We start from the raw sequence: 24,377 nt of genomic DNA, 5'->3' as shown, positions 1-24,377 counted from the left end.
TCGAACAACTTCTATTTATCTCAATACCATGAACTTCTGCAGCGCAACAAGCATACACCCCTTTACCGCAAGACGATGATGGCAGTCCGCACTTACATAACTGGATCCGTAAAAGTACCTTTGGTACTAGAAAAAGTTGTCAATGAGAGATTACGAAATACGGTAGTTTGTACATACTGAGGTTATGCATTCAGAATCGGCATGTTGTCCAGCAGGTTCAGATCAAGAACCCAACCAACTAGCAAAAAGTGTTTTACTTACAAGCTTACATTGTAAATTTAGTTTGTCAAACACGAATCGAGTCTTTGAATAAGCCCGGTTTGGTTGATGACCCTATTCTTGTCTAGTCGACACTGGTGTAAACAAGGTGTTTGACAGAGTGCTTCCTACATTGCTTACGATTAGCCAACAAATGTCCGTATTTGGTTCCTTCATACAAAAGAAGGGGTGCTCTGCTCAATGCGTAGCTGTTCAAATTGTTCTTATGAAGTGCGAGTCCTATCGCTCTATCACGGCAGCGTCAAGTCTATATACCTAGGTACTTTGGGTGAACCTCAGTGCCTGTAGCATCAATCCAGTCTATAAAAATGCACGTAGGAATACTCCTCGGCGAGTGACTAATTGATTTGGAATACACGGGAATTTCTCTATCTCGGATATCAGATCAATGGGCGGCTGGGTGAGACACACCATAATGGGGCGTATTCGTCTGTACACACTTACTTTTCTTGAGGCCAACTTGTGACGATACTTCAGATTTAACCATTGCTTTCAGACAATTTTTCCATCGAAACTCGAAAAACACTCCGCTCCAGCCTTATGTCGTGATGTTGGTATATGAATCGTTCGTGCAAGTATGGGTATTTCTGTCAATCAAAGATGTCTGTAATACATGTTCTAGCATCCTAATGACTTTTCTATAAAGTTAGTAACGTGATTTGTTAAACGTGTAAGAAACAGGCGATTTTGGAGAAACATTTAATATAAGAGCAATAATGTGTCGTTGTTGCGTCGAAATTTCAGTGTCGTATAAGTGCTTGCCTTGTTGCAAAATAATGCAAGTTCCTTATAGCCGTTCTAGAGGCGGTCGAATGGATAACACGATATTCAAACACTAACGCTTGATTCTATTTTTAACTTCTTATCGAGTTCCAATCCTTCTCAATTCACTCATTACTTCTAAGAGTAAGGCTGGCCTTCATGCTTCTTTCAAAGGCTCACTAAACAAAATGCTATATTAATAGCAGTTACAAATTAATGATAACAATCAATATTGAATATTTAGGAAGCAAGCATAGTATCACATGATATGGGAACAACAACACTATAAAATGGTTTATTCGCAGTTATTCTTTTGAACTCAGGTTGCCCTCTTGCCAGGTAGGCTGGTAGGTAAGATATGGCCAAACACACTAAGGTTCTTCGCCGAAATCAATGGTCGAACTCGAGTTAATGCAATGTAAATATGTCTCGTACTACGCGATTGATTCTTGTTAAAAACCCCGTGATCGCTGTAGTATTACCACAGAAGGAAGGGTAGGAAGAACAGTAAATACAGCCCAGCAAGGCCACAAGCCACAATATTACTTGATAATGTGACAAAAGTAGTAGCTACAATCGGGTCATAAAATGGGAATAAAATAACAAAGGATCATGTTAACTTGAGTTTTCCAGCAGAAAAATATGTCTGTCCTATCTGACCCGCCTGTCTGCTTGTCTGTTCCATTCAACTTACCAGCACTGCCCCTCCCAGTTGTTAAACATATTTTGGCTTTGAATAATTGACCAAAGCAGATAACTGTCTGAGCTGTTAGGAATAAGATTAGTCTGGAAGACTACATCTTTCTGTGATGGCGTGCGTTAGAACAAAGTGCTCGAGTCAGTAATACCCTCAGCTAACGCAATTATTTTGGGTATCCATCTGTTACGGCTTCACGAGGTGCTGACCAATTTCTTCAAAAGCACACCGCAAATGCCATGTCAATTCCAAGCAGGCAGGACGCGGTATGGCGACCCAACGGTTGGCTGAAGATGGACCGCTATGGAAACTATACATGCAAGGTACGATTCGTGAACGCTGGGCATGCTATTGAATGGCTATGATTACCTGTAATATCAGGTAATATGGAATCATCAATGTGATTAGTCAATTTTAGAGTGGTAAACGCTGGACAGAGGCTTATTTGGAACTTTAGCATTGGTTTGTGTTGACCTAGAGAGCATACAAAATTGCTAGGAATGACAAGAACAACAACAAGCCGTTTTGGGAAGCAATTCCATGGATTGGAGTGCGTACATTCTTCTAGCGAGTTTCCATGACCAGGGCTAGGTGGTCATGGCGTTGCTTGACCGCTGGCCCTTGCTCAGTGCGACCTTCTAGAAAAACCAAAATTGGTGAGCTAGAGCCTAGAGGTAGGGGAGGGTAGCTTAATGACTGGTCATCCTGTCTCACTTGGAAAAAAAGGAAACATTGCTAATACTGGCTGTTTGCGCCATTATGACAGCTATTATAGGAAAATTGACGCAAAGTTGTCAGGGCTGGCAGGGCCGCAGTGCTTTTTTGAGAAGCACCTGCATATTCTATACTGCACTTGTCTTGGTAAACATAGAGACATGTACTTCCTCATCGCACAGGCTGTACCTACCTTGCTCGCAACCCAGGTCGTCGGTGATTTCTCAAGGAAGGTGCATGTCTCTGATTACCCGCCCAGATGAAACAACATGACGAAACGTTTCACCAAAAAAGAATTCCACCTAGCATTTCATTTATCTAATGCGTTCAAGACCAGGATCTCTGCGACAACATGCCTCATCTGGTACATTATTAGCATTGGCATAAACGCGAACAATGCTTTTAATCTATCCGCCGATACACTTGCTCCCAGCCACATCTACCACTAGCCAACTGCAGCGCGGTACGCGGTAATTCCACAAATGCAAAATGCATGGAAGCAAAAAACCATGTTACCTGTCTTTCATAGGACAAAGACCAAACGGTGCCACAACGGATATCGAAACTCTTTGACGGCTCTTCAACGGCCATGTTTCCTTGCAGCTTGCCCGGGATAAATCACACCCAGAGCGGATATACAACGACAAATAACAAAGGAGGTCTTTTGACCGATGGCCCCTTTCCCGGTAGGTTGGAGGCTGGCTGCACGGATCCGAAGATCAGGATCGACGTAGCAGAGGGGAAAATGATGACGGCAGACGACGACCGCTACTAACCCTAAAGAAACACGGCTCACCGTCAGCCACTGACAAGTGAAGTCAAATTTCTAATTGCATGGCCCTTTTCGCCAACAATCCTTCTTCCAGTTGGAGCATTTGCATGTATGACGGACGGTGCATAGAAGCTATCGGGTCGCTTCCGTAACACCCATCAGGCCCTCTAGGTCAGATTGTTTACCCCTGCCAGGAAACCAACGTAAAGAACCATCAAGCGCCCTGTGCGCGCTCGGTCATCTGCGCTTGGTGCCGTCCGCTAGCGAGGATGAGAAGGACTTTGCTGGGGTCCTTGAAAGGGTTAAACAACAATGATTCCATGACGAGCAGCACTTCCATCCCACTGAAGCTTTATCGAAGCATCCGCCGAAGCGCCAAAGCGTCGATACAAGCACGCACTGACCTGGCCGCCAGTAGCAGTTCGGTTTCACTTTCTCGTGCCAGGACGCCACTAAACCTAGGTACTGAATCCATCTAAGCTACATGCGCATGTGCCAAGGTACCGGCACCACCACGCGGGCGTCTCATTTTGCTCATCCGCAATCGCATCATTAACACGGATATCTGAACTCAATTTTGATGTATATCGGCAGTCAGTTGGCTCTTTTACCAGGCAGCCCAATTGCTTGCATTGCCGGTGCTTGCTGTCTGGCTTGCTCAAATACTCCACTCAACGTGTCGCTGCACCCTTGCTGCCCTGCTCGTTTCTCACACGCTCTTCACCGTGTGTGACGGCACTGCCCGTCCATCCAGCTAGAATCGATACCCCACACAGAGCTCGCCTTAAGCGTGTGAGTGGGCGGTGGGCGTGTGAGACCGTAAGAGATCCAATGCTGAGGGGCCCTCTGTGTTGTGGGTGGGCGTTATTCTTGTGGCGGCCAGACTACACTGCTTGGGCTCTCCTTGGGGACTGGAATCCATCTTTTCCCATGCGGACTATCTTCATGGTTCTTGACCTCCCTCAACTGATTTCCTTTTCGAGCTGAGTATTATGCCAATTGCCACCCTCGTAAAACCTTCCCTGTTGCTTCTTGACAGCTCCCCACTTGCTTTCTACTTTGCAACACTCTGCTAGAGGCTACCAGACAAGCTTTGTTTCTTGGCTCCCGTTCAAGCTTTGGTAAGTCTCTACATCAGATTCCAGTCTTTGTCCGCGTTGCCGTCATCGCTCACAGCCTTCAAAGCCCACTCCGGCACATCTACACCATCACCTTTGACGCTCAAATTTTACACTCGCACCTGCAACAGCTTGCTCCTTGTCCTCGTGTTACGGAAGCTTCCAAACCGCCGTCTTGGAACCCTGTGTGACTTGTCAGCTTGCCATTGAGCCTGTGACTATAGAATTTCTATCTTCCGCTTATCGCAGACCTTACACATCGATTCTGGACGGGCATACGAACCTCTTGTGCGCCAATCTCGTATCGTGAGCCGATAAAACGATTGTACAATCTTGATTACTCTGTTCACATCAGCGGTCACCATCAGTCAACGTCGAGTCTTCACACCAGAGCATGACCGTGTCTTGCTCGATCTTCAAGGCTCCAGTCGATACTTGCGCCTCATAAATTTCCAACCGTACACACCGATTATAAACGAACGACAATAATCCCATTCTCAGCTGCTGCTGCAGCGGCTCGAGAGCTTGCTGGAGGGAGGGTAACTGTCCTCGTCGCTGCAATTGCGCTGACTCCTAGCTACATTGCTCTTTGTCAAGCCCAGAACAATGAGGCGGGGTCGTTCAAGCTCCGGATCGCCCTATAGGGCGCTGGCTCATCACCAGAACAACGCGGCAGCAGCAGCATCGTCTGACTCTATCTCGTTAATTCGATCTTTCAATGTCGAGACGAATCCCACGCGGCCAGTGCGGCCTTCGCCGCTCACAGCATCACTTATTCGAGATATGCCACTGGACTTGGTCGACCGCATTAGATCCTTCCCTCTTTTCATGTCTGCCCCTGAGGAGTTTCTAGTTGCTATCGGAAACCACCTGAAGCCTCAAATTCAGAGTCCCAACGACCATATAGTGACCGAAGGAGACGAGGCCAAGGCAATGTACTGGCTGGTGCGAGGTGTTGTTGCTGTGACTTCGCGAGACGGAGAGGCGGTCTATGCTGAGCTCAACCCTGGATCATTCTTTGGTGAAATTGGTGTTTTGATGAGCATGCCACGTACGGCCACCATTGTTGCACGCACGAAATGCCTTCTGCTGGTTTTAAAGAAAGAGGATCTGCATGCCGTGATACCCAGATTTCCAGACATGGAAAAGGCAATTCGAGAAGAGGCACAAGAGCGCCTAAATCTTCTCAAGAAAAAACGACAAGAGGGTGGAAGGCTGACCAAGTCACCCCCTCATGGAGATTTTACTGCTCGAGAGGCGGTACCTGGTGAAGTCTCTACCGGGGAAAGCGGTGTCATCAAAGATGGTACTGTGGTTAACAACAAGAAGAGGAAATCGCCAAGCCCAGGTATCATGGAAGACCCAACTGCTGGTAGTGCTATTGGGAGTGGTCAAATCAACATTCGAACCACACTCAAAGAGCTTCCACTTTTCTCCACCCTTCCCGCAGATATACTGCACTTTCTGGGACTCAGTGTCCAACCCAAATCGTATACCCCCTTCACAGACATTGTCCGTCAAGGCTTACCAGGTAACGAAATATTTTTCATCGTCCGTGGAGAAGCTGAGGTGATACACGACGAACCGGTTTACGATAGCAACGTTCAAAATAAGGCTTTGGCTATTCCGAAACGGCCGCGGTTGAAGGCAGGCCAATACTTTGGAGAAGTGGCAAGTTTAGGTTTGTCCCGTGGCCGAACAGCTACTGTACGGTCCATCACCTCTGTCGAGTGTATCATGATCACGGGAGACGTCCTCGACGAGTTTTGGAGGCGCTGCCCTTCAGATATCTTGACACAGGTCAAAGAGACTGCGCGATCACGTTACATTAAGCAGAGCGACGATGTTGACATGATCGATGTCGATGGCAGGGAAAAGGCCAACAAATCCGACCCAACGACTCCTACGGCATCGATGAGAGCATCACTCCCCAACCTTACATTCACTACTCCGTCTAAACCAGGATCTCCTTCTAAAGAGGACACTGTCAATGTAGCGCCCAAAGATCCCGACCCGTTCCTGAGCGTCAACATGGAGAACATCAGAAACCGAAGGCGCCATTCTTTGGCTCCCCCGATACCTCCCACAGATAGTTCCGCTACTAATACAAATGGCGTAAGATCTCGTTTGTCAGAGGTGACGCCCATCAAATTTGCATTCTCGGAGACGCCATCCGACGACGATGACGTTCCGGCCAAACGAGTTCGAACTACGCTGCCCACGAGGCCCATCACCATGAGCAAACCGGTGTTGTCGGACGAGATCTTGATATACATCTTTAAGCACGTGGATATTGGAGAACTCTTTCAGCTGCGCTTGGTTAGCACGCATTGGCGCAAACTTCTAACGACATCACCCAGAGTCTGTCAAGACGTTGACCTCTCGATTTACAATCGCAGAATCACCGATGAAGTTCTGATTAAAGTGCTAGCTCCTTTTATTGGCACTCGTGCTTTATCCATTGACCTGAGCAACTGCTTTCATGTAACCGATGAAGGATTCGGCGCTTTGTGGCGTAGCTGCGGCAAGAACGTCAAGACCTGGAAGATGAAGTCTGTTTGGGACGTCTCAGCCAATCAAATTCTGGAGATGAGTGAGAATGCCAAGGGTTTAGAGGAGGTGGATTGGAGTAACTGCCGTAAAGTCGGCGATAACTTGTTGGGTCGTGTTGTTGGTTGGGTCGTACCTGATCCTCCGCCCTCCAAATCCGTTGTTATCTCCAGCTCCACAGCTCGTTCACGAACCAAGCAGCAGCAACAGCAGCAACAGCAACAGAAGCATGCACCGCAAAACGTCCTTCCACCCGGAACGGTGGTAGGATGTCCGAAGCTGAGACGCCTCAACCTCTCCTACTGCAAGCATATTACAGATCGTTCCATGGCCCACCTTGCGGCGCACGCCTCGAACCGTATTGAGTGGTTATCCCTTACACGCTGTACATCGATTACAGATGCCGGGTTCCAATCGTGGGCGCCTTTCCGGTTCGAGAAGCTTTCTCGACTGTGCTTGGCAGACTGTACATATCTATCGGACAATGCCGTTGTTGCTTTGGTGAACTCGGCCAAAAACCTTACACACCTGGATCTATCGTTCTGTTGTGCACTCTCTGACACAGCAACAGAGGTTGTTGCCCTCCGACTACCCAAACTGAAAGAGCTACGACTGGCATTTTGTGGAAGCGCAGTCAGTGATGGAAGTCTAGAGAGCGTGGCACTTCACTTGAACGACCTGGAAGCTCTGAGTGTGCGCGGTTGTGTTCGTGTCACAGGACGAGGAGTTGAGAATGTTCTGAACGGCTGTGGACGACTCAATTGGGTGGATGTTAGTCAATGCCGGAACCTGGAGCCATGGATTAGAGCTGGTGGTGTGGCGAACTGGGGTTTCGATGCTCGAGTCGGCCAACGCCCTGCAGAATTGACGCCAGGTGAAACTTGTGGATCGGGAGAGGGTGAAGACGACGCACCAGCGCCAAAAGCCATGAGTGTTGCTATGCTCACTTCGCAAAACTTTATGCCACGCTCGGCATTTGGGTACAGGTCCAAGAGAGCAAGGCGCCCCGTAAGTTTTGTTATTGAAAAGGGGCGTGGAAGCTTGAGATGAAGAAAGGAAGGCGTCTTGGATAACTTTGTTTGGGAAATGATAGTTGCTTGTCGGCGGTGCACAGTGATAGGATATATGTTGCTTACAGCATTGGCGTCAGAGTCACGGAGCATTTGTCATTACATCCAAGTTTCATGCCACGATGTTGCATAGGGGAATTGACGGGCTAGGATATGCATCATGAGATGAGACGAATGCGAATTATGTTGAAAGGATACTTGGTTGATACCCTGATGGAGAACTTACCAATCTGCTAAGCTAGCCTAACTACCTACCTACCTACCTAATGGTACTATACCTAGGTATTTGAACAAGATGATTTGACGTAAGAAGCGACTAGAATTTGAATCATGCCGGGCTAATTGTGTCGTCAACTTTGTTCCTGTAAATCCGACGGACCTTGGAGTTTAGAGCTTTAGTGGCCGAGCGCTGACCAACAGAGTTGAGTCACTGAGAGGCGCCGGTTCTTTCCACAATATTCCACCGCAGCCACGTGACGTCGGATTTTGGAGGAGCTCCACTGGATTACCGAACGTCATGCTTCTTTGGCCAGGAACTTATATCGCTGCGTTCCCCGTCCCCGCTTCACCATTTTCCTTTGTAAACGCCTGCATTATCGATCGACAACTGCACCGACAGAACGAACGACGATGTCATTCACCCTTACTGTCCGCCAGGGCCCTGCGCGTTTTGCGCAGAGGCTTCCTGAGCTCTCAAAGACTGCTTTCCGCAACTCCGCATCCGCCCGAGGCTTCCACGTCCAGGCCAAACCCACAGCCAACTTCTTCACCTCGCGCATTACATCAGCCGCCACCCGCAATGCCTTCCAACGAACGAGTCGCGCCGGCGGCCGCTCTTACCACCAAGGACCCCCTACTGGCGTCGCAACAGCCCCTCAGTCTACCAGCCGACGACTCTTGGTCGGAGGTGCCATCTTTGGTGGTACCCTTGTCGCCATTAACGCTGTCTTCAACCGGGAGACCCGTGAGGATGGTGGCATGCCTGTCTACGAGCGCGAATACCTGAACAACACCTTCTTGCACACTGGTCTCGGAATTGGTATCATTGGATTGACGGCTCGACAAATGGTTCAGACTGGCTTTGTGTACCGAATTATGGTTACCAACCCTTGGGTTGTTGGCATTGGTGGTCTTGCTCTCAGCTTTGCTACCATGATTGGAACTCGATCTATCAGCCCTGACAAGTAAGTAATTCGAAAAAAAGATAATCGATGACGAAATTGAGTCGGTTTTACTAACATCTTTGCAGCTATATCCCCAAGTACGCTCTCTGGACTGCCTTCAACGCCACCCAGGCTGCCTTTGTCGCCCCTCTTCTCGCCTTCGTCCCTCCCGTTCTTCTGGGCCGTGCTGGTCTCTACACCATTGCCATGATGGGTGGTCTTGCTATCGTCGGTGCCACTGCTAAGCAGGAGAAGTACCTATACATTGGTGGTCCTCTTCTTGCTGGTGCCGCTATCGTTGCTGCGTCCGGTCTTGCTCCTCTCATCATCCCTGCCACTGCTGTCCGAACTCTTGCTTTCACCGAGAACCTCTGGTTGTACGGTGGTCTCGCTGTTTTCGGTGGTTTCACGCTTTATGATGTACAGAAGGTTCTGCACCACGCCCGTCTCGCTCAGGCTGGTGTCATGCGCCGTGACCCTGTCAACGAGAGTATCTCTCTTGAGCTAGACTTCCTCAACATCTTCATCCGCATGGTCCAGATCCTCATGATGCAGCAGAACCGCCGCAAGTAAGCGATGTTTGTATTTGCATAAACCAGCTTTAGAAGCAACTTGTATTATTTTTTAAGCAAAAGGATTATTGTTTTGTCAGAGGCTAATGAACTCCTCTCTTCTATTATTGATCAACTTGGCTAGTGGACCGAAATAAGTTTCCATACATAATGTTAGGACTCTAAATACAAAAAAAAAACTGATCAAATTCTCCCCACAACTTGCACGATGACTCTTATATACAAGTAAATCGTAACGTTACATGATGCTTTCCATGTATTTTTTTCTTCCTTTCAATGATATCATTTGCGACTCCCCTTGCAACAAAACCCAACAACTTGATCCATTGTGGCTTATTCCAGAGGAGGGAATGGTCTCATGAAGTGACTGGGGCACTCATAACCAGAGGGGTTATTGTGTAGGTAAAGCTGGTGGTACTCCTCAGCAGTCCACCACTTTCCAGCAGGCGCAATCTCAGTCACGATGCCGCCTTTCCACCATTGCTTGTTGGCCTTTTCCGTCACCTCGCGCGCAATCTTCTCCTGCTCGGGGTCGTGGAAGTAGATAGCGGAGCGGTACTGAGGGCCGGTATCGGGGCCCTGCTGGTTGAGCGTCGTGGGGTCGTGCGTCTTGTAGAAGAATTCGAGGAGCTGTGCGTATGTGACCTTTGTCGGGTCGAAAATTATTTGCGCGGCTTCAGCGTCTGTTACGATGTTAGTCACCAAATTTTTAATGTCCTCATGGGAAATGGAAAACCGTACGGCCAGTCTTGCCGCCACAAACGGCGCGGTAGCTAGGGTTCTCGAGATCACCGCCGATGTAGCCAACCTTTGCGTCGATGAGACCCTTTTCGCCAAAGTGTCTACGGTAGAGGTGCTCAGTGCCCCAGAAGCAACCTGCGGCCACGGTACAGCGCTGTGCGCCCTCAGGAATAACTGATGCAGCGGATTGATCAGGAGCGATAGAAAGGCGAGTGGACTGCGTGAAGGGGCGGGCGAGACGCGCGAGGAAAGGAGGGAGGTTGAAAGCCATTTTTGCCGATTACCGCGGGGTCAATTGTATCTATCAATCGCTCGCCAGTGTGTTTGGTGAATGAACAAGCTTAGCGAAGAAGTGAAGCTGTCTTGATGGAATGGAACCGCAATGATATTTGAACTTTTTCTGCGGTTAATGAATGACAAATCGTTTGTCCGGAGAACGGGGAATTGTGGGATTGACGGGGTGGAAGGTGGAAGGAAGGTGCGGGGATGTACAATGCGTCACGGAAGTCGCAGATGACGATTGGATTAGAAGAGCTATATTGCTCTTTTGGGAAGGTGGCGGTAGGTAATCAAGGGTCTTCTGCCCCGCGGTTTCTTTTTAGAGAGGCTTTCTTATCCCCGTGGCTTAGTAGGATCTAGTTAGGCACATTTTGAATGAATGGAATCAAAAAAATTGAGGCTGAGTTGTTGATTAAAGGACCTACTCATTGGTTTGACGAATGGAGTCAGAAAAAAAAGAGTATATACTCGTAATGTGTAAGCGGATTGTCTGGTTGTAATTTGAGCGTATTGTGTAAGCTGCGATACGCTTATTATGAGACATGCATCCATACGCACATCTCACCTTCGACAGGACCCATTCGCATACTGATTTTACTGGCTTCCGATTCATGTGCGTATCGCATCATCTGTTTCTTTCTGCAGCCGCTCGGTCCCTTCATTATGTCCCGAGGTCCCCCGACAGCCGACAGCGGACCGGGATTAAGGCCTGTTCGTTACATCGCCGCTTCACAAGAACGATAACCTCGGAAATTCTGATATACACGTAAAGCAATAACGTTACAATACTTAAGTTTGAGTGAAAAACAAGGAAAAGAAAATAAACTTTGCAACTGTTAACATCCTCCGATTCAAATCTCGGAAACTCACCGTTGCAGCACAATGCGGAGCTCAATGTCTGGCTTTCTCCGCCGACTCGGCCGACCTCGGTCGACGCCGAATACGTCTCACTTCTGCAAAGTAGCAGTAACTGGACTGGCTATATTGACTACGTTCCCATCTTCAAGTCTTTCCCATCCTTCTTTGTTCCCTCGCAACAATCTCGCAATGGCCTCTTCAGAACTCGCTCAGCTTATTCCGCCCGACTCATGGGATTCGCATATGCATATTGTTGATGTTGAGAACTACGCTCTCGACCCCTCAGCAACGTACCGCCCAACCTCACACTCTCTTGAGCAGGCCCTAGACTTTGAGGCTAGCGTGGGTCTCCGAAATATCGTTCTTGTTCAGCCATCTATTTATGGCTTGAATAACTCGTGTCTACTTGATGGTCTGCGGACTCTTGGTTCAGAGCGTGGAAGGGGAGTTGTTGCAATCGACCCTAAAGCCTTTGATACCGATGAGCTTCGCAGGTGGCATGAGTTGGGTGTGCGTGGTGTGAGACTCAACCTGCAGTCAGTTGGAGCAGAAATGGACGCGGACGAATTAGAGCAGCAGTTAACATCGTATGCTGATGCTGTAAGACCATTAGGTTGGGTCGTTCAAGTTTACGTCCCCATGAAGATGATCGAAATTCTCGAGTCTATCATCCCAAAACTCAATATCAAGTTCTGCATCGACCATCTGGGACAGCCGCCACTGAAAGACCAACAGGGTGTCGATATGTACGACTTGCCGGGCTTCCCATCTTTAGCTCGCCTGCTCAAGGATGGTCTTACCTATATCAAGTTGTCAGCCCCTTATCGCATAGCTGCTCTATCTGATTATAGCGATCTGGATCCCCTCGCCAAAGAAGTAATTCGCATTGCAGGCAACACCCATGTCGTTTTCGCAACTGATTGGCCTCATACACGATTTGAGGGTCTTGATATCAAACCATGGATGGAGAAAGTAGTTGGTTGGTGTGGTGAAGATGAGCATCTCAAAGAAAGGCTATTCAGAGGAAACGCAGAAGATCTATGGGATGTTAAAAGATCACCAAGAGCATAATCTGTACGGAGAGCGTGAGAGATTGAAAAACAAGTTGACATCCTGACCGACAAGAGTTACAGGAGATTTGATATGGTCGGCTGCGGTTTGTTGAATGCCTATATATATTGATTAAATGTGATACTAAATGCGACTTTATTGTCACATAGTAAAGTCACTCATTTCCTACAAGTAGATTCAGTGGACCCCAATCTATTATATTCTGTAAATCTGCCTTGAGTAAGATCGGTCCTTGATAAACCTAGATAGCATCGACCTGAACTGTTAAGTCAGGGATCGCCGGCTCCTCGTGGACACGATAAATCCAACTATGCGGCCCTTGATAGGAAGGCTTCCTATATGTCGCCCAGAACTCAAGAGATATCGACTCTAACTTATAGCGCTCTTGAGGTCAATTGGTTCAATATCTTAGAGCTGTCGCTAAGGACCCGCCGAAGCTTTTGATGTGCCCTTTCTCGGCCAACTCGACTTTCCAGCTATCGATGGGGGCTAGGGGGGATTGTTATGCCTGAACAACCATTCTCGGTTTGGGGCCTAATGAGCTTGGCACAACCAAGTTGATCGACTGGAACATCGAATATCTTCAGTTTTCTTATTCCAGGGCATGTCGATACCGGATCATCGGAGGGCCAAAGCAGTAAGATTTGGACGTGCTTAGCCTCACGAGACCTTTCAACCGAAGTTCTGAGGATTGTTCCCCGATTCGTAGATAGCACCGACTCTCACACTCAGTGGCTCGAATGTGGACAGTGCTTCGAAAACCCCGCGGTCAACAGCCATCGCATCCGGGTTCATGTTGTCAGCCCACGGTGTCTGGAACAGCTGTTCGGGCTCATAGGGAGATTGTTGTGTAGGTATCTCAAACGAAGATGGGTAAACAGTCTCGGTAATTGGTATATCAGTCGGCATGGAAACTTCTGGCATTTGCTGCGGCATGGGCTGTTGTTGTAGTGGCGTGTTGAAGCCCGGGTTGAGACCAAGATTGATCATTTCCCTAGTGATTAAATCTAGAGCGCTCGAAATTACTGCAAGTGTGTCAGGTATGAATTAGACATTCGGTTGGACTATTTACCTGGATTGACGGTCTTGGCTTGTTGCAAGGCTCGGACGCAAAAGTTGAGTTTGCGAACCGCCTGCTGGTTTTCTGGAGTAGCCTGAACTTGCAGAAGAAAGATGGTTGCCGCTATATACACACTGTAAGAGAGTGACAGAACGCAGTGGTTGATAGTAAAAGTCCGGCAAAAGAGATCAAAGATGGCGATAATGGCTGTTGCAGATGTGACACATTCCACGAGGTGATTTTGCATGGGATGCGGGCCCTCGTCCTCTGGATACACTTGCCAGGAGAGCATAGGTCTGAACAGGAGAATCCTGAAAGTGTGATATAAGGCGCTACGACAAGGTTAGACGTCTTGAAGGGACAATTATCGGGGGTGCTTACTTCATAGTGACAATATGAGAGGGAGGTGCTAGCTCTGGCATGGCAGAGAGCTCAATCTTGAGATAAGGCGGAAGTTGGTCCCACCATAGCTTCATGGCAGGGTCCTGAGTTTGAAGGCACTCTTGCATCTCTGCCTCTGTATTCTCCAATAGGGGATCGTACATGTGAATGAGAATTTCGTTGAAAATGACAGACAATCGACATGCACTCATAAAGCAAGAGGTGGAATGTGCTGTTGCAGGAGGATACTTCCAGTCTGAACCATTCGGAGAGTCGAAGGGAACCCAAAGCTCGTTTTCGGCAGAGTCATCCACTGGAAAAAAGTAAGTAGAGTGACATTTACAGAAAGAACACAAACTTACTAATGATTTGCGGCGGTGATACAAGCGTGTGTTGTAGCGAAGGCGAGCGGCCAAGGTAGAGACTTATGATCTTATCCCAGAAATAGCAGCTCCAGTACAATCGATGCCTGATCTCGACCTCTTCATCGGTCAAGTGAACGGATCCGGGATATCTCTGACCATCAACGCATATACCTAGATGGTCGATTAAGCGGAAAGCTATGCCGCTGTAAATCCAAGCTTGTGTCGTGTTTCCGTGGCCACATTCTCCTGCGCTAAGAAGGAGCAACGTCTGGACTGTTGGGATGGTGCAAACGCCTCTGTTTAGTTCGTCGAAAAGCATGCTTCTAGCATGTTTTGCGAAAACAGCACCGCCATCATAAGATTGGTCCAGTAGTTGTTTTGTCGAGGGGTCACTTTTGCCCCAGCGGATGGAATGTGAAAGCATAGCATTGAGAAGTGTGTGAGAATAGTAAGGCCCCATCGATTGCATATCGCCTGTCAATGTTAGATAGTCTTACAAATGGTTATCGTTGGAGTCATACGAGTGAAGGCTGGCCTGTAAATGAAGTTGAACAAGGGCTGGATCCAACACCAATGGACGTTTAGGAGATACTGAAATGGTTCCTGCGTGGTGTAAGTTTGAGACAGGCCAATCTAGATTGGCGGACATACTGGAATATCTGACAAGTTTTCCATCGCACGCTGATGCCATGCATTGTTAACTAGGCGCTCTCGTCTATGAGCATCTGAGTCAATGGAGGATATTGAATCCGGCTTGTGCTTGTGAGGGTCACTGGGTAGGTTGAAAAGACTAGTAGGTCCATGATAAGTAATTCCACCCTTGTCGTCGATCTTGAGACCCATGAAGCTCCTCGTCATGCCATGTTCATCTGGATGGCGATTCAAGTCGTGGCCGTTCCAGACGCCCGGACTAGAATGATTTGAAGCGGCAATTGAAGGTGGGGATTTAATGGCAGCAAGCTGATCCTCGAGCTCTTTGATGCGTTCCTCAAGCCGTTGTGTATAAGACAGAGTCGGGTTTCTATGACACGTGAGCAATTGCTCAGAAAGTACAAAGGAGCATACGACCAAAGGGCCGAAGGGGTCAGTCCCACAGTTTGTAAATACAGTCATCGCTCCTAGCAGCACAACGGTTGCAGATGGGTTGCTCGCCGCCGCACTTGACCTATGAAAGTATCAGCACTGGTAGGTCAGAGACAAGAAGTATATTGACCTTGCGCCTACGACACGGCTCACACGAGAAGGCGCTCTTCTTTGTGGCTTTAACGGACGACATGTTGTGCCACAACGTCTGGTGAGTCAAGTAGGTTCTTGATCGAATATCGGTTAAGAGTCGTGAGCTTTAGGCAATGAGCCCCGCGTTAGACATTGGAAACCCCACCTAAAAAGGTTGACTCTGGCCGGGTCTGTCCGACGATGAAGTTGAAGATGGATTATTGAACCGAGGGACAGATTATGAAAGTCAAGGTCGCCTTTTTAGGGGTCAGAAAATAGGCAAGGTACAGTCCAGAGTCCGAGTAAACGAGAATTCCCCGTTTTGTAACTGTGCAGCGCAGTTAAAGAGACAGGCCACAACCCAAACCAGTCCAGGCTGGGCCAGGCCACTCAGTACACGGAACCGACGTTGCGTTAGGCCGGCGCAAAAAAAAACGACAGGAGGCCGCAGTGGGGTTTGTTAGAGTCTGTGTAAGCGATCCTCTTGACGCATAAAAATCAGTGCATCAATTGATAGTAACCGGATATTGAAGAGAAGAGGCCAAGAATGATGATGGAGAGCAATTGCAGTACAGCCAGAGATGATCACGTGGGTCATGTGGTCTTTCTGCAGGATGGCAGATGGTTCCTGCCATTGAGATCAAGACATACACAGCCATCTACCTCTACGACCTACCTACCTAGGCGCTGCATTCCCTGTAATTCAGGCTTGAATATCCCTGCGATGCACCGTTATGACGACGAATTACAATCATTATGGCTTGGCTACAATACTTGTGGCTCTGCAGAGTATTATTTTACTCATAAGCATGAATCATTTACCGCTATTATAGCAATCTCGTCCACAGTTCTTCGTCTTGAATTGTCCTGCCAAGCGAGTCAGCCCCGGAACTTGAACCCCCGTCCCGGTACCGAGGTGAGGAATCGGCATCGGCATCTGATAAGAATCTTCTTGTATCTTAGTTGATATAGCTACACACGCATAAATGATAATTATTGGTATCCTTCTATTACTCACCGACTTATTCTGATCGATTGAAATCATTTTACTAACCCTACTTCACGAACCCGTTGATCCAGAGCAGAATTATGAATTAGTTGACTTCGGGCGAGCGGATCCGTTTCTGTCCACTTTCGCGGCGGTTCAAGAGCATCGATATCCGGCACAGTGGATGCTGTGCAATTGCATCGTGAGCAAGTGTTTCTAAGCTTTTATGGTTATTGACTGCTACATCAAGGAATTTCAAACTGATCCGGGACAATTACTCCTAAACTTCAGCAACGACTGTTCTATATCCGGATATGCAGTACGCTCTTTCATTATTCTCAAGTATACTATATTCTACTCGTACAACGTTTATAGCATGTGACATTGATTTCACTTACATCGGACAAGTTCATACATGCATGCATAGGTTATGTTAAACACTCACATCCTGTATCCTGGTTTCTGAGTTGTACAGCATGAGAGCCAAGGACTCGAGACAGGGTTGTATGTTTATTCGAGAATGCGACGCCTAGAAGTCCAGACTCATGATCGAATACGGATTTCTACTGAACTATAGCCAATTCTGAGGATGTGAGTAAGAAACATATTCACGCAACCATCTACTAAACTATGAGTTTCGAGTTTCAACTTACAGAAACCTTTTCGCCACTCACTACTGTCCCAATTTGGATGATCTTCAACAGGGATCATCCATGAAATGCAGCGGGGTCAACGAACGCTGATCCAGCCCAAAGCGCGCATCGACGTGTTTCCCTGCACCTTTTCTTTTCACCTTCGCCAATCCCTATCATCATGTCGTCCAAAGCAGCCTCCATTCTCAAGACCGCAGTCTTCGCAATATGGTCCTACCAATGGGGCTTCCTCACAGCAACTTTCTGCATCTATCATGAACTCAGCATCCCGAACCCCTTTTACGCGATCCTGACAACAGTCTTGACTCTGCCTATCCCCCTATCAATGGAACTTTTTCTTCTCTACACTACGGCTTCTCGTTTTAGTCGTATGGATCCCCACACCAGAAAATTCAACAACTTCTTCTATAAAACGCGAGACTGGGCTATGATTCTTCCCATCTTGAGTATCCTCTGGTTCCTATGTGTCTTGTACTGGGGCCTCTTGACTATGATGGACATGTATGCTTATGGGCCCGTGGCCAAGACCATCGATTTTCTCTGTATCTACGTCAAGCCCATTGGTTATGCAGTTTACATAGGAGGCGTCCTTCTTTATATCCCGCTACCCATTTGGGTTATTGTTACTGGCATCGGAGCGTGCAGACGGGTACGGAACCTGAAGAGTCCCGAGGAGGAAGCGACCCACTTGACAACCAAGAATGACGACGAGGACGAGTGGAACGACTTTCAGGATAATCTCTGAGCAGGTATTACTTTCAAGAAAACTATAGTCCTTGATGAAACTGTAGGTACTCCAAGACCTTATGCATAAACGACTTCATAATCATATACCATTCTTTCCTCGTATTCTCCAAGATCCCCCACATGCCATTATCCAACCAATATTTCCAATGAAACCCCGTTCACCCGTTATCGTGTCACAGACACTGATTCAAGGTAGTATCCAATGGTTCAATACATCGATCCAGCCTTGTGCTGAATGCCCGCTGTACCGTCACGAGAACGTAACGACACCTTGCATCCTTACACTGCTCCTTCCCGTTATACAGACACGGCTTGTGCTGAGCACATGGTCTGATCCAGACCCGATTGCGAGGAACGACCTAGACGGGCATCTGACCATCAATGACGCTGTCATTTCGCTGAGGAACACCGTGGTCCTTGGGCTCAATCGTGTCAGTATGGGTATGGGGCATGGGCTCCTTTCCGTGGCGGAAGAAGTGATGGTGGCCGGATCTCTCGAGATCATCATCGTCCTGTCCCGGGTTGGCAGTCTGATACTCGAGCACCTTAAAAATCTTGTAGCAGCCGAAAGCCAGGAGAGAACCCATAAAGGGCCCGACATAGTAGATCCAGTCGTAACCGTGGAAGCCCGCGACGACAGAAGGACCGAAGGATCGGGCAGGGTTGATGGACGTGCCCGTCCAGTTGGTCGCACAGATGTGGGCGATGAAGACAGAAATACCAATGCCGATGGGGGCAAGATGAGTGCTACGGTGCTTCTCGACAGCGAGGAAGTAGACTGTCAGGACGAGCTGGGCAGTGAGGAACATCTCGATAAAGACACCTTGAGCGACGCTCGTCCCGTTGCCAAGAGCATTGGTGACAAGAAGCGGGCCGGGGAGGAGTGCATCTGTAATGCCAGCAGCGGTTATGGCAGCGACAAGTTGTGTAGGGATAATAAGAAGCGCATGGATAGGTGTCACAGCACCGACGAGAACTAAACCAAGAGTCACCTGAAGGAGAGAGAATAAGCATGCAGGTTGGGTCAAAAAAGCAACCTGGTCCGGGTTTCACTTACAGCTGGGTTAAACATGCCACCACTGACACGATAAAAGATCCAGACATTAACAGCGAGAGCAGTACCGAAAGAGGCAGCAATGTACATCAAACTGAAAGGCAACAACGGGGTATCAGAATTCGAGGGACTGTTGGTGACGAGGGCAGTCTGGGCACCGATGAAAGAGAGCAGCAAGAACATGAATGTTCCGCAGAATTCTCCTAGGATGATGACAATGGCGTTTCTGATGCGGTCGCGCTGGGGATTGCCTACACGGCGATCCGCAACAGCTTGCTCCGTTGGCAAGCCAGTCATGCTCGAGTTGGCCCGAGAGGCGAATTGAACCATTGTGACTGATTTACAAAGCGACTGATTGATATTTGTGCGTAATGGGGAAGGGGGAGACGAGAAATAGGAGGAGTAGATGATGCTATGGTGATGAAGTATGTGAATGTATGCTGGAGATTGATGCTGCTGGGACTAAGGAAAGATAGTTTCTTGATGGCGTCCTCGGGGACTTTATATCCAGAAGAGAAGGGAAACAACAGCTCTACTTACCAGTCGATGGTGTCCCCCATTCCCTCAACCCTGATCGAAGCACACCTTTCGATTCAAACGGCCAATCTGAGTGGCGTCGACATGCTAGTCCCCGAAGGTACCAACAGCCTCATGGCAGCTACCATCTATTGGGACACGGGCTGAGTCTGACAAGGGACGGCTACGGTAAAGATGGAATGAGCAGATGAATGGGGGTTGCTCCGGAGCTCGTCACATCAACCCTGGGGTTGATACTCCCAGGTCTGTCCATCGTGTAACTCGCAAGTCACGCCGCGGGTACGATACTTCTCTGGGAGTCTCGTGATGATTCAGGATTGCATATCACAGACAAGGAACTGGGTTTATATGGATGAGGGCCTTTTGTCATGTCTGTCTGCCCAACTTGAGTTGTCCATAACACAAGGATAGGGAGATCGGAAGACTTTCATGATGATGGTCAACGAGTTGCACAGCACACCTATCAACGATACGACAATGTGACTGGTCTCCTTCTATCTACATGTACCAGGGCTAGTAGGAGGCACATTGGCTTTCTTAGCTCACGACGCCTCTCTGGGCGCATCTGAGAAGAATGCGACTATTGCCATGCAAGCGGTTTTCAGCTCGTGATGATGAAGATTGGGGCGAGACATATGAATGACATACAAACTAGGCTAGTCCAGGACGGTAAAGCTACAACCACTTGTGGTAAAGCGTAAACGACTTCTCAATGTGTGTGTGTGCGAAGAAATATGCAAGTGTTGTCTAAACAGATGCTCGGCCATCGGGTCGGGACCGCGCAATCAGAGACTCTCAGCGATGGTCAAAGAATGCAGAGTAATATCGCTGAGACTTGGGAAACGTTAGCTCTGTCTCGGGCGACTACAGACAGAGCGAACCCTAGGACGAACCACGAGGGGACAAGCAAGGTTTCATGCGATATCAAGCCTTGTTGGACAGCCCATCCTGTCAGCTTGTTGATCGCTGGGGTAGGTTTGATATCCCCGCAAGTAAGCATGCAAAGAAGAAACCCAAATTGAATGAGGAGCCTGTCAATCAATGTCCGGGATACTCCAGGTCTTAGCAGGTCCCAACCCAAACCTGTCAACGGGAAGTACCTTTTGGACTCAACGGGTTTATGTATATGGTCCAGTGGCGAGCGCAGGAGTATCCCAACGTCTTGTCCCTCGAGTTGCTCTGTTTAGCTCTAGTCCAGCCTTCAACGTTCGCCCCTTGAAGAGGTTTTGTTAGCTTCGATTTATGTAGATGTCATTGTAGATAACAGGTAATTTGATCATGACGCTGGAGGGCTCAAACCCATAGTCTATGAATAAACTTTGAGCCAGCTGTACGACGGACGTCACAGTAAAGGTCCATCGAAGTAGTGTGTCTTATTGGTTGGACGGCTTGCGTCCGGTACCTAGTCTTGACTTACTACGTAGTATATACGGTTATACCGGAACATATTGTCCTAGAGAACGTTTCTAGTAAATCAACCCGTCTCAAGAGGAAAGATTGGGGATAATTCAAAAAAGATGCGGAAAGATCGGGCTTCCAAGATAAAGGTTTGTTACTGCATCTTGGCGATTGACCAGGATCTCACATGAATGGTCCTTTACTTACGAAAAGCTTATGGCGCACTCGTGGCGTAAATACGCATTGGATATGCTACAGCAACCAACCGCTGAGGGCGTAGAGTTTGGTGGTGACAGGAAACGATGATACCCTACAAGGCTACAAGGGGAGTCCTCGAGAGAGCGGGGAAGCGGGAACAGGGACAGGCCATTGGCTTTATCTAATGTGGTACAGATCCATAACAATAGGCAATCTAAACCTAACTGGCATGTAGGTACGTACTGAACTATCAAGTCCCTCAGCTTCTTCCCGCAAGCCATAACCTGGTCTAGCTCCACCGTTATTGTCAGATGCGGGAGATGACCCGCTGCACTAGTAGTTGACACCTGAGCACGAGTCGATATCAACCTGCAACTTCAAGCATTTGAGAATCACTAGATCCACGATAGTTGAACGTTCTCCCCGAAAAGCAGCTAGACTATCAGAGCGGGATTGGATGGCCTCGTAACTGAGACCTGTAATAACGGACCTGAATACCATGTGCGTGAAAAAGGCTTGTTTACTAATTATTTGTCTCATTCTACAGAAGAGGGATAGCTAACTAGATCACATACGAATAATGCCTCTTTGAAGTCCTAAATCCGATTCTCGACTTTTCCCATGTCTCAGAACAGGACTAAAAGGGACGCTCCGCCGCTCCCGATACCAGCTGAAGATCCCTGAGGGGTTTGAGCGCCTCTCCAGCGCCTCTAAACTTTGAGTAGGTATGCAATTTTTTTCATTTGCGCTGCGGCAAGAGACAAGCATTATGTGAATTGTGGAAATTCGTTTACCACTGCTTACTCCCGAGGTATGTCGGGGGACCCTGCAATGCACGGATGAGGGCTGGAGAAGTAATTGAGGTCTGTTGAGGACCAACATGGCGTTGAATGCCATTTGTTATTCTACGGCAACCAACCTTGTGATATTCTGTTGTCAGGTGTGTCCATCCGCCCTTTCAAGCCCATCGAATAGCCCCAACCTCAGACATAACACGTCGACATGAATATTGCTGGGATGTAATTGTGTACTCGTTGGGAGCCTGAAACCTACTTGAGTGTGGGAATAAAATTATGGTGTGAGAGAGATTCATACACACAAAATCACACATGTCTGCATAGACACGCGTTTCGTCGTTGGGGGAAGAAAGGAAGCAAGCATCAAAGCGACTCGGAAGAACTATTCAAGGTATGATCGACAGCTACTGTTTGATCTACATCTTCTGCCGTAAGGCCAAGAACCAACCATATGTAGAAATGTGGCCTTGGAAATCTGGGGCCGAGATTTTGATTAGGGATGAAGCGGGTAAGCCCGTTGTGTGTATTGTAATATGTAGATACTATTTCGACATTTCGTGCATATCCAAAGAATCATGTATGGCCGTTGTTTCGACTATATAGCCTATCATGAACAAACTTCTAGGTCATGGATAGATGCAATCCTGCCCAGTCACTGCTGCAGATATATATGTTTGCTTTTTCTCGTCTTCCTTTTGCCGACCTTCTGAAACGAGATTCTGCAAGTGAGCCGTCCTTCTAGAAACCTCGTCCCTGTCGCTATCTTTCTTTTGCCGATCTCACGCTCAATTCATAACATTCTCTAGAGGCTCATTGGCAGCCCACCGCTCGATGTTCTCAACCTGCTGCTCGTACCACGACTTCATGGTGTCCCCCTCCACGTAGCCCATGTGAGGTGTGATGAGGACCTGGCTCGATCCATCGTGGCCCCAGTTCTTGCTCCGCCACTCGCTATCTTTGGGCAGAGGCTCAAGGTCAAAGACGTCGATAGCAGCGCCCCTGATGCCGCCGGCCTTGAGATGATGGAGAAGATCCTCCTCCACCACTAGCGGTCCTCGAGAGGTGTTGACAAAGAGCGACGTGGGTTTCATCTTTGCCAAGTCTTGCGAGTTGATAATGCCCCGCGATCGGTCAGAGAGAACGAGGTGTACTGATACCACGTCGGCGTCGCTGAAGAGTTCATCTCGGCTTACTACTCTGAACGTCTTTTCTCCGTCCTCATCCTCAACAGCAAGACCGGTCTCCCTTGCCGTTTCATCGGCCGCCTCTTGAGTAAGGTTGGTACTCCACGCGATGATCCTCATGCCGAATGCAACATGCATAATCTTCGCGACGGCACTTCCCAAACGCCCGAGGCCGAGGACACCCAGTGTCTTGCCGGAGAGGTCAGCAGCAAGGCCGGTTTGCCACATACCGTTTTTCATAGCAGCATCATCCCTGGCGATGCCGCGAGCGAGTGCAAGAATGAGAGTAATGCAGTGCTGCACGGTACTACTGACGCCGCCCGTTTTCTTGCCGCTCTGGGGCTTGACAACTGTTCCGGCGACGGGGATACCTCTTGCTTTCAGAGCATCCATATCCAAGGATCTATTTCTGAAGGCTGTTGTAAGTAGCAATTTGAGAGACGGAAGTCTCTCGATTAATTCCGCGGGGAAGGGTGTGCGCTCTCTCATAGTACCTGGGATGTAGTTCAGCCGATTACTCTCAACCTTGCGTGTAAGTTACCGAACATACATATCACTTCATAAGGCCTCAACCTCTCTACCAAAGCATCCCTGCCTTCTTCTGTGTTGTCTGGGTGGTGGTAAGGCAGCAATGTATCCTTGAGAGACACGACTTGGTACTTTGACGAGTCGAGCTTCGCAAAGAATGGGTCTGCAATGCCTTGATAGTCATCAAGGATTGCCACTTTTGTCGAAGCCATTCTTAAAGGTTGTCGGGAGTTTCTTAGTGATGATGAGATGTAAGATGGCAGTGATGATGTATGAGTGAAATGCCGTACAGTCGCAAGGCGTCTTAGTCGGCTACAGACACTGTGCGATATCATGTACTTGAAGGAATGTATGGTAATATCGTTGGAAGCTAAACAACAATTTTGATTTATCGCAAATGCGACAGTTTATGAATACTGGCAGGTAGAGAGACTTCTTTGGAGTCGATTACCAAATGTCATGAGCGGCTAAGGTCTAAGCCGGGCCCGCCGATCTCGGATAATGTTTTCGGCAATCTTGAATTCAAGATGTCGCAATAGGTGTCCTAATAAATCGACTGACTATTGTATCTTAAAATACATAAAACAAGTAATTAAATGCTAAAATACATGTATCAATACAGATTT

General features: G+C 48.2%; 8 protein-coding genes across 8 annotated transcripts; 4 read left to right on the top strand and 4 right to left on the bottom strand.

Moving 5' to 3' along the window:
- Positions 1–4,948: 4,948 nt before the first annotated feature.
- FPOAC1_000861 (uncharacterized protein) lies at positions 4,949–9,698 on the top strand (the record flags this gene model as incomplete). Its single annotated transcript, XM_044845470.1, has 3 exons — positions 4,949–7,900; positions 8,620–9,146; positions 9,212–9,698. 3 exons carry the CDS (start codon positions 4,949–4,951, stop codon positions 9,696–9,698), a joined length of 3,966 nt encoding a protein of 1,321 aa, XP_044711386.1.
- Positions 9,699–10,030: 332 nt separating this feature from the next.
- Positions 10,031–10,709, bottom strand: FPOAC1_000860 (uncharacterized protein; the record flags this gene model as incomplete). Its single annotated transcript, XM_044845469.1, has 2 exons — positions 10,031–10,380; positions 10,439–10,709. 2 exons carry the CDS (start codon positions 10,707–10,709, stop codon positions 10,031–10,033), a joined length of 621 nt encoding a protein of 206 aa, XP_044711385.1.
- Positions 10,710–11,764: 1,055 nt separating this feature from the next.
- FPOAC1_000859 (uncharacterized protein) lies at positions 11,765–12,646 on the top strand (the record flags this gene model as incomplete). The annotated part of the gene is made up of 1 exon (XM_044845468.1): positions 11,765–12,646. One exon carries the CDS (start codon positions 11,765–11,767, stop codon positions 12,644–12,646), a length of 882 nt encoding a protein of 293 aa, XP_044711384.1.
- Positions 12,647–13,318: 672 nt separating this feature from the next.
- FPOAC1_000858 (uncharacterized protein) lies at positions 13,319–15,728 on the bottom strand (the record flags this gene model as incomplete). Its single annotated transcript, XM_044845467.1, has 8 exons — positions 13,319–13,671; positions 13,719–14,038; positions 14,088–14,400; positions 14,450–14,926; positions 14,974–15,055; positions 15,104–15,473; positions 15,547–15,617; positions 15,666–15,728. The coding sequence occupies 8 exons, from the start codon at positions 15,726–15,728 to the stop codon at positions 13,319–13,321; spliced, it is 2,049 nt and encodes a 682-aa protein (XP_044711383.1).
- A 1,740-nt stretch (positions 15,729–17,468) lies between these two features.
- Positions 17,469–18,053, top strand: FPOAC1_000857 (uncharacterized protein; the record flags this gene model as incomplete). The annotated part of the gene is made up of 1 exon (XM_044845466.1): positions 17,469–18,053. One exon carries the CDS (start codon positions 17,469–17,471, stop codon positions 18,051–18,053), a length of 585 nt encoding a protein of 194 aa, XP_044711382.1.
- A 361-nt stretch (positions 18,054–18,414) lies between these two features.
- FPOAC1_000856 (uncharacterized protein) lies at positions 18,415–19,439 on the bottom strand (the record flags this gene model as incomplete). The annotated part of the gene is made up of 2 exons (XM_044845465.1): positions 18,415–19,047; positions 19,113–19,439. 2 exons carry the CDS (start codon positions 19,437–19,439, stop codon positions 18,415–18,417), a joined length of 960 nt encoding a protein of 319 aa, XP_044711381.1.
- A 1,248-nt stretch (positions 19,440–20,687) lies between these two features.
- Positions 20,688–21,116, top strand: FPOAC1_000855 (uncharacterized protein; the record flags this gene model as incomplete). The annotated part of the gene is made up of 2 exons (XM_044845464.1): positions 20,688–20,869; positions 21,071–21,116. The coding sequence occupies 2 exons, from the start codon at positions 20,688–20,690 to the stop codon at positions 21,114–21,116; spliced, it is 228 nt and encodes a 75-aa protein (XP_044711380.1).
- Positions 21,117–22,824: 1,708 nt separating this feature from the next.
- FPOAC1_000854 (uncharacterized protein) lies at positions 22,825–23,963 on the bottom strand (the record flags this gene model as incomplete). Its single annotated transcript, XM_044845463.1, has 2 exons — positions 22,825–23,717; positions 23,774–23,963. The coding sequence occupies 2 exons, from the start codon at positions 23,961–23,963 to the stop codon at positions 22,825–22,827; spliced, it is 1,083 nt and encodes a 360-aa protein (XP_044711379.1).
- Positions 23,964–24,377: the final 414 nt, after the last annotated feature.

Source organism: Fusarium poae, chromosome 1 (assembly GCF_019609905.1).
Source record: "Fusarium poae strain DAOMC 252244 chromosome 1, whole genome shotgun sequence".
Lineage (NCBI taxonomy): Eukaryota > Fungi > Ascomycota > Sordariomycetes > Hypocreales > Nectriaceae > Fusarium > Fusarium poae.
The sequence above is the reverse complement of the archived record's forward strand: the minus strand, read 5'-3'. Positions and strand labels throughout refer to the sequence as shown.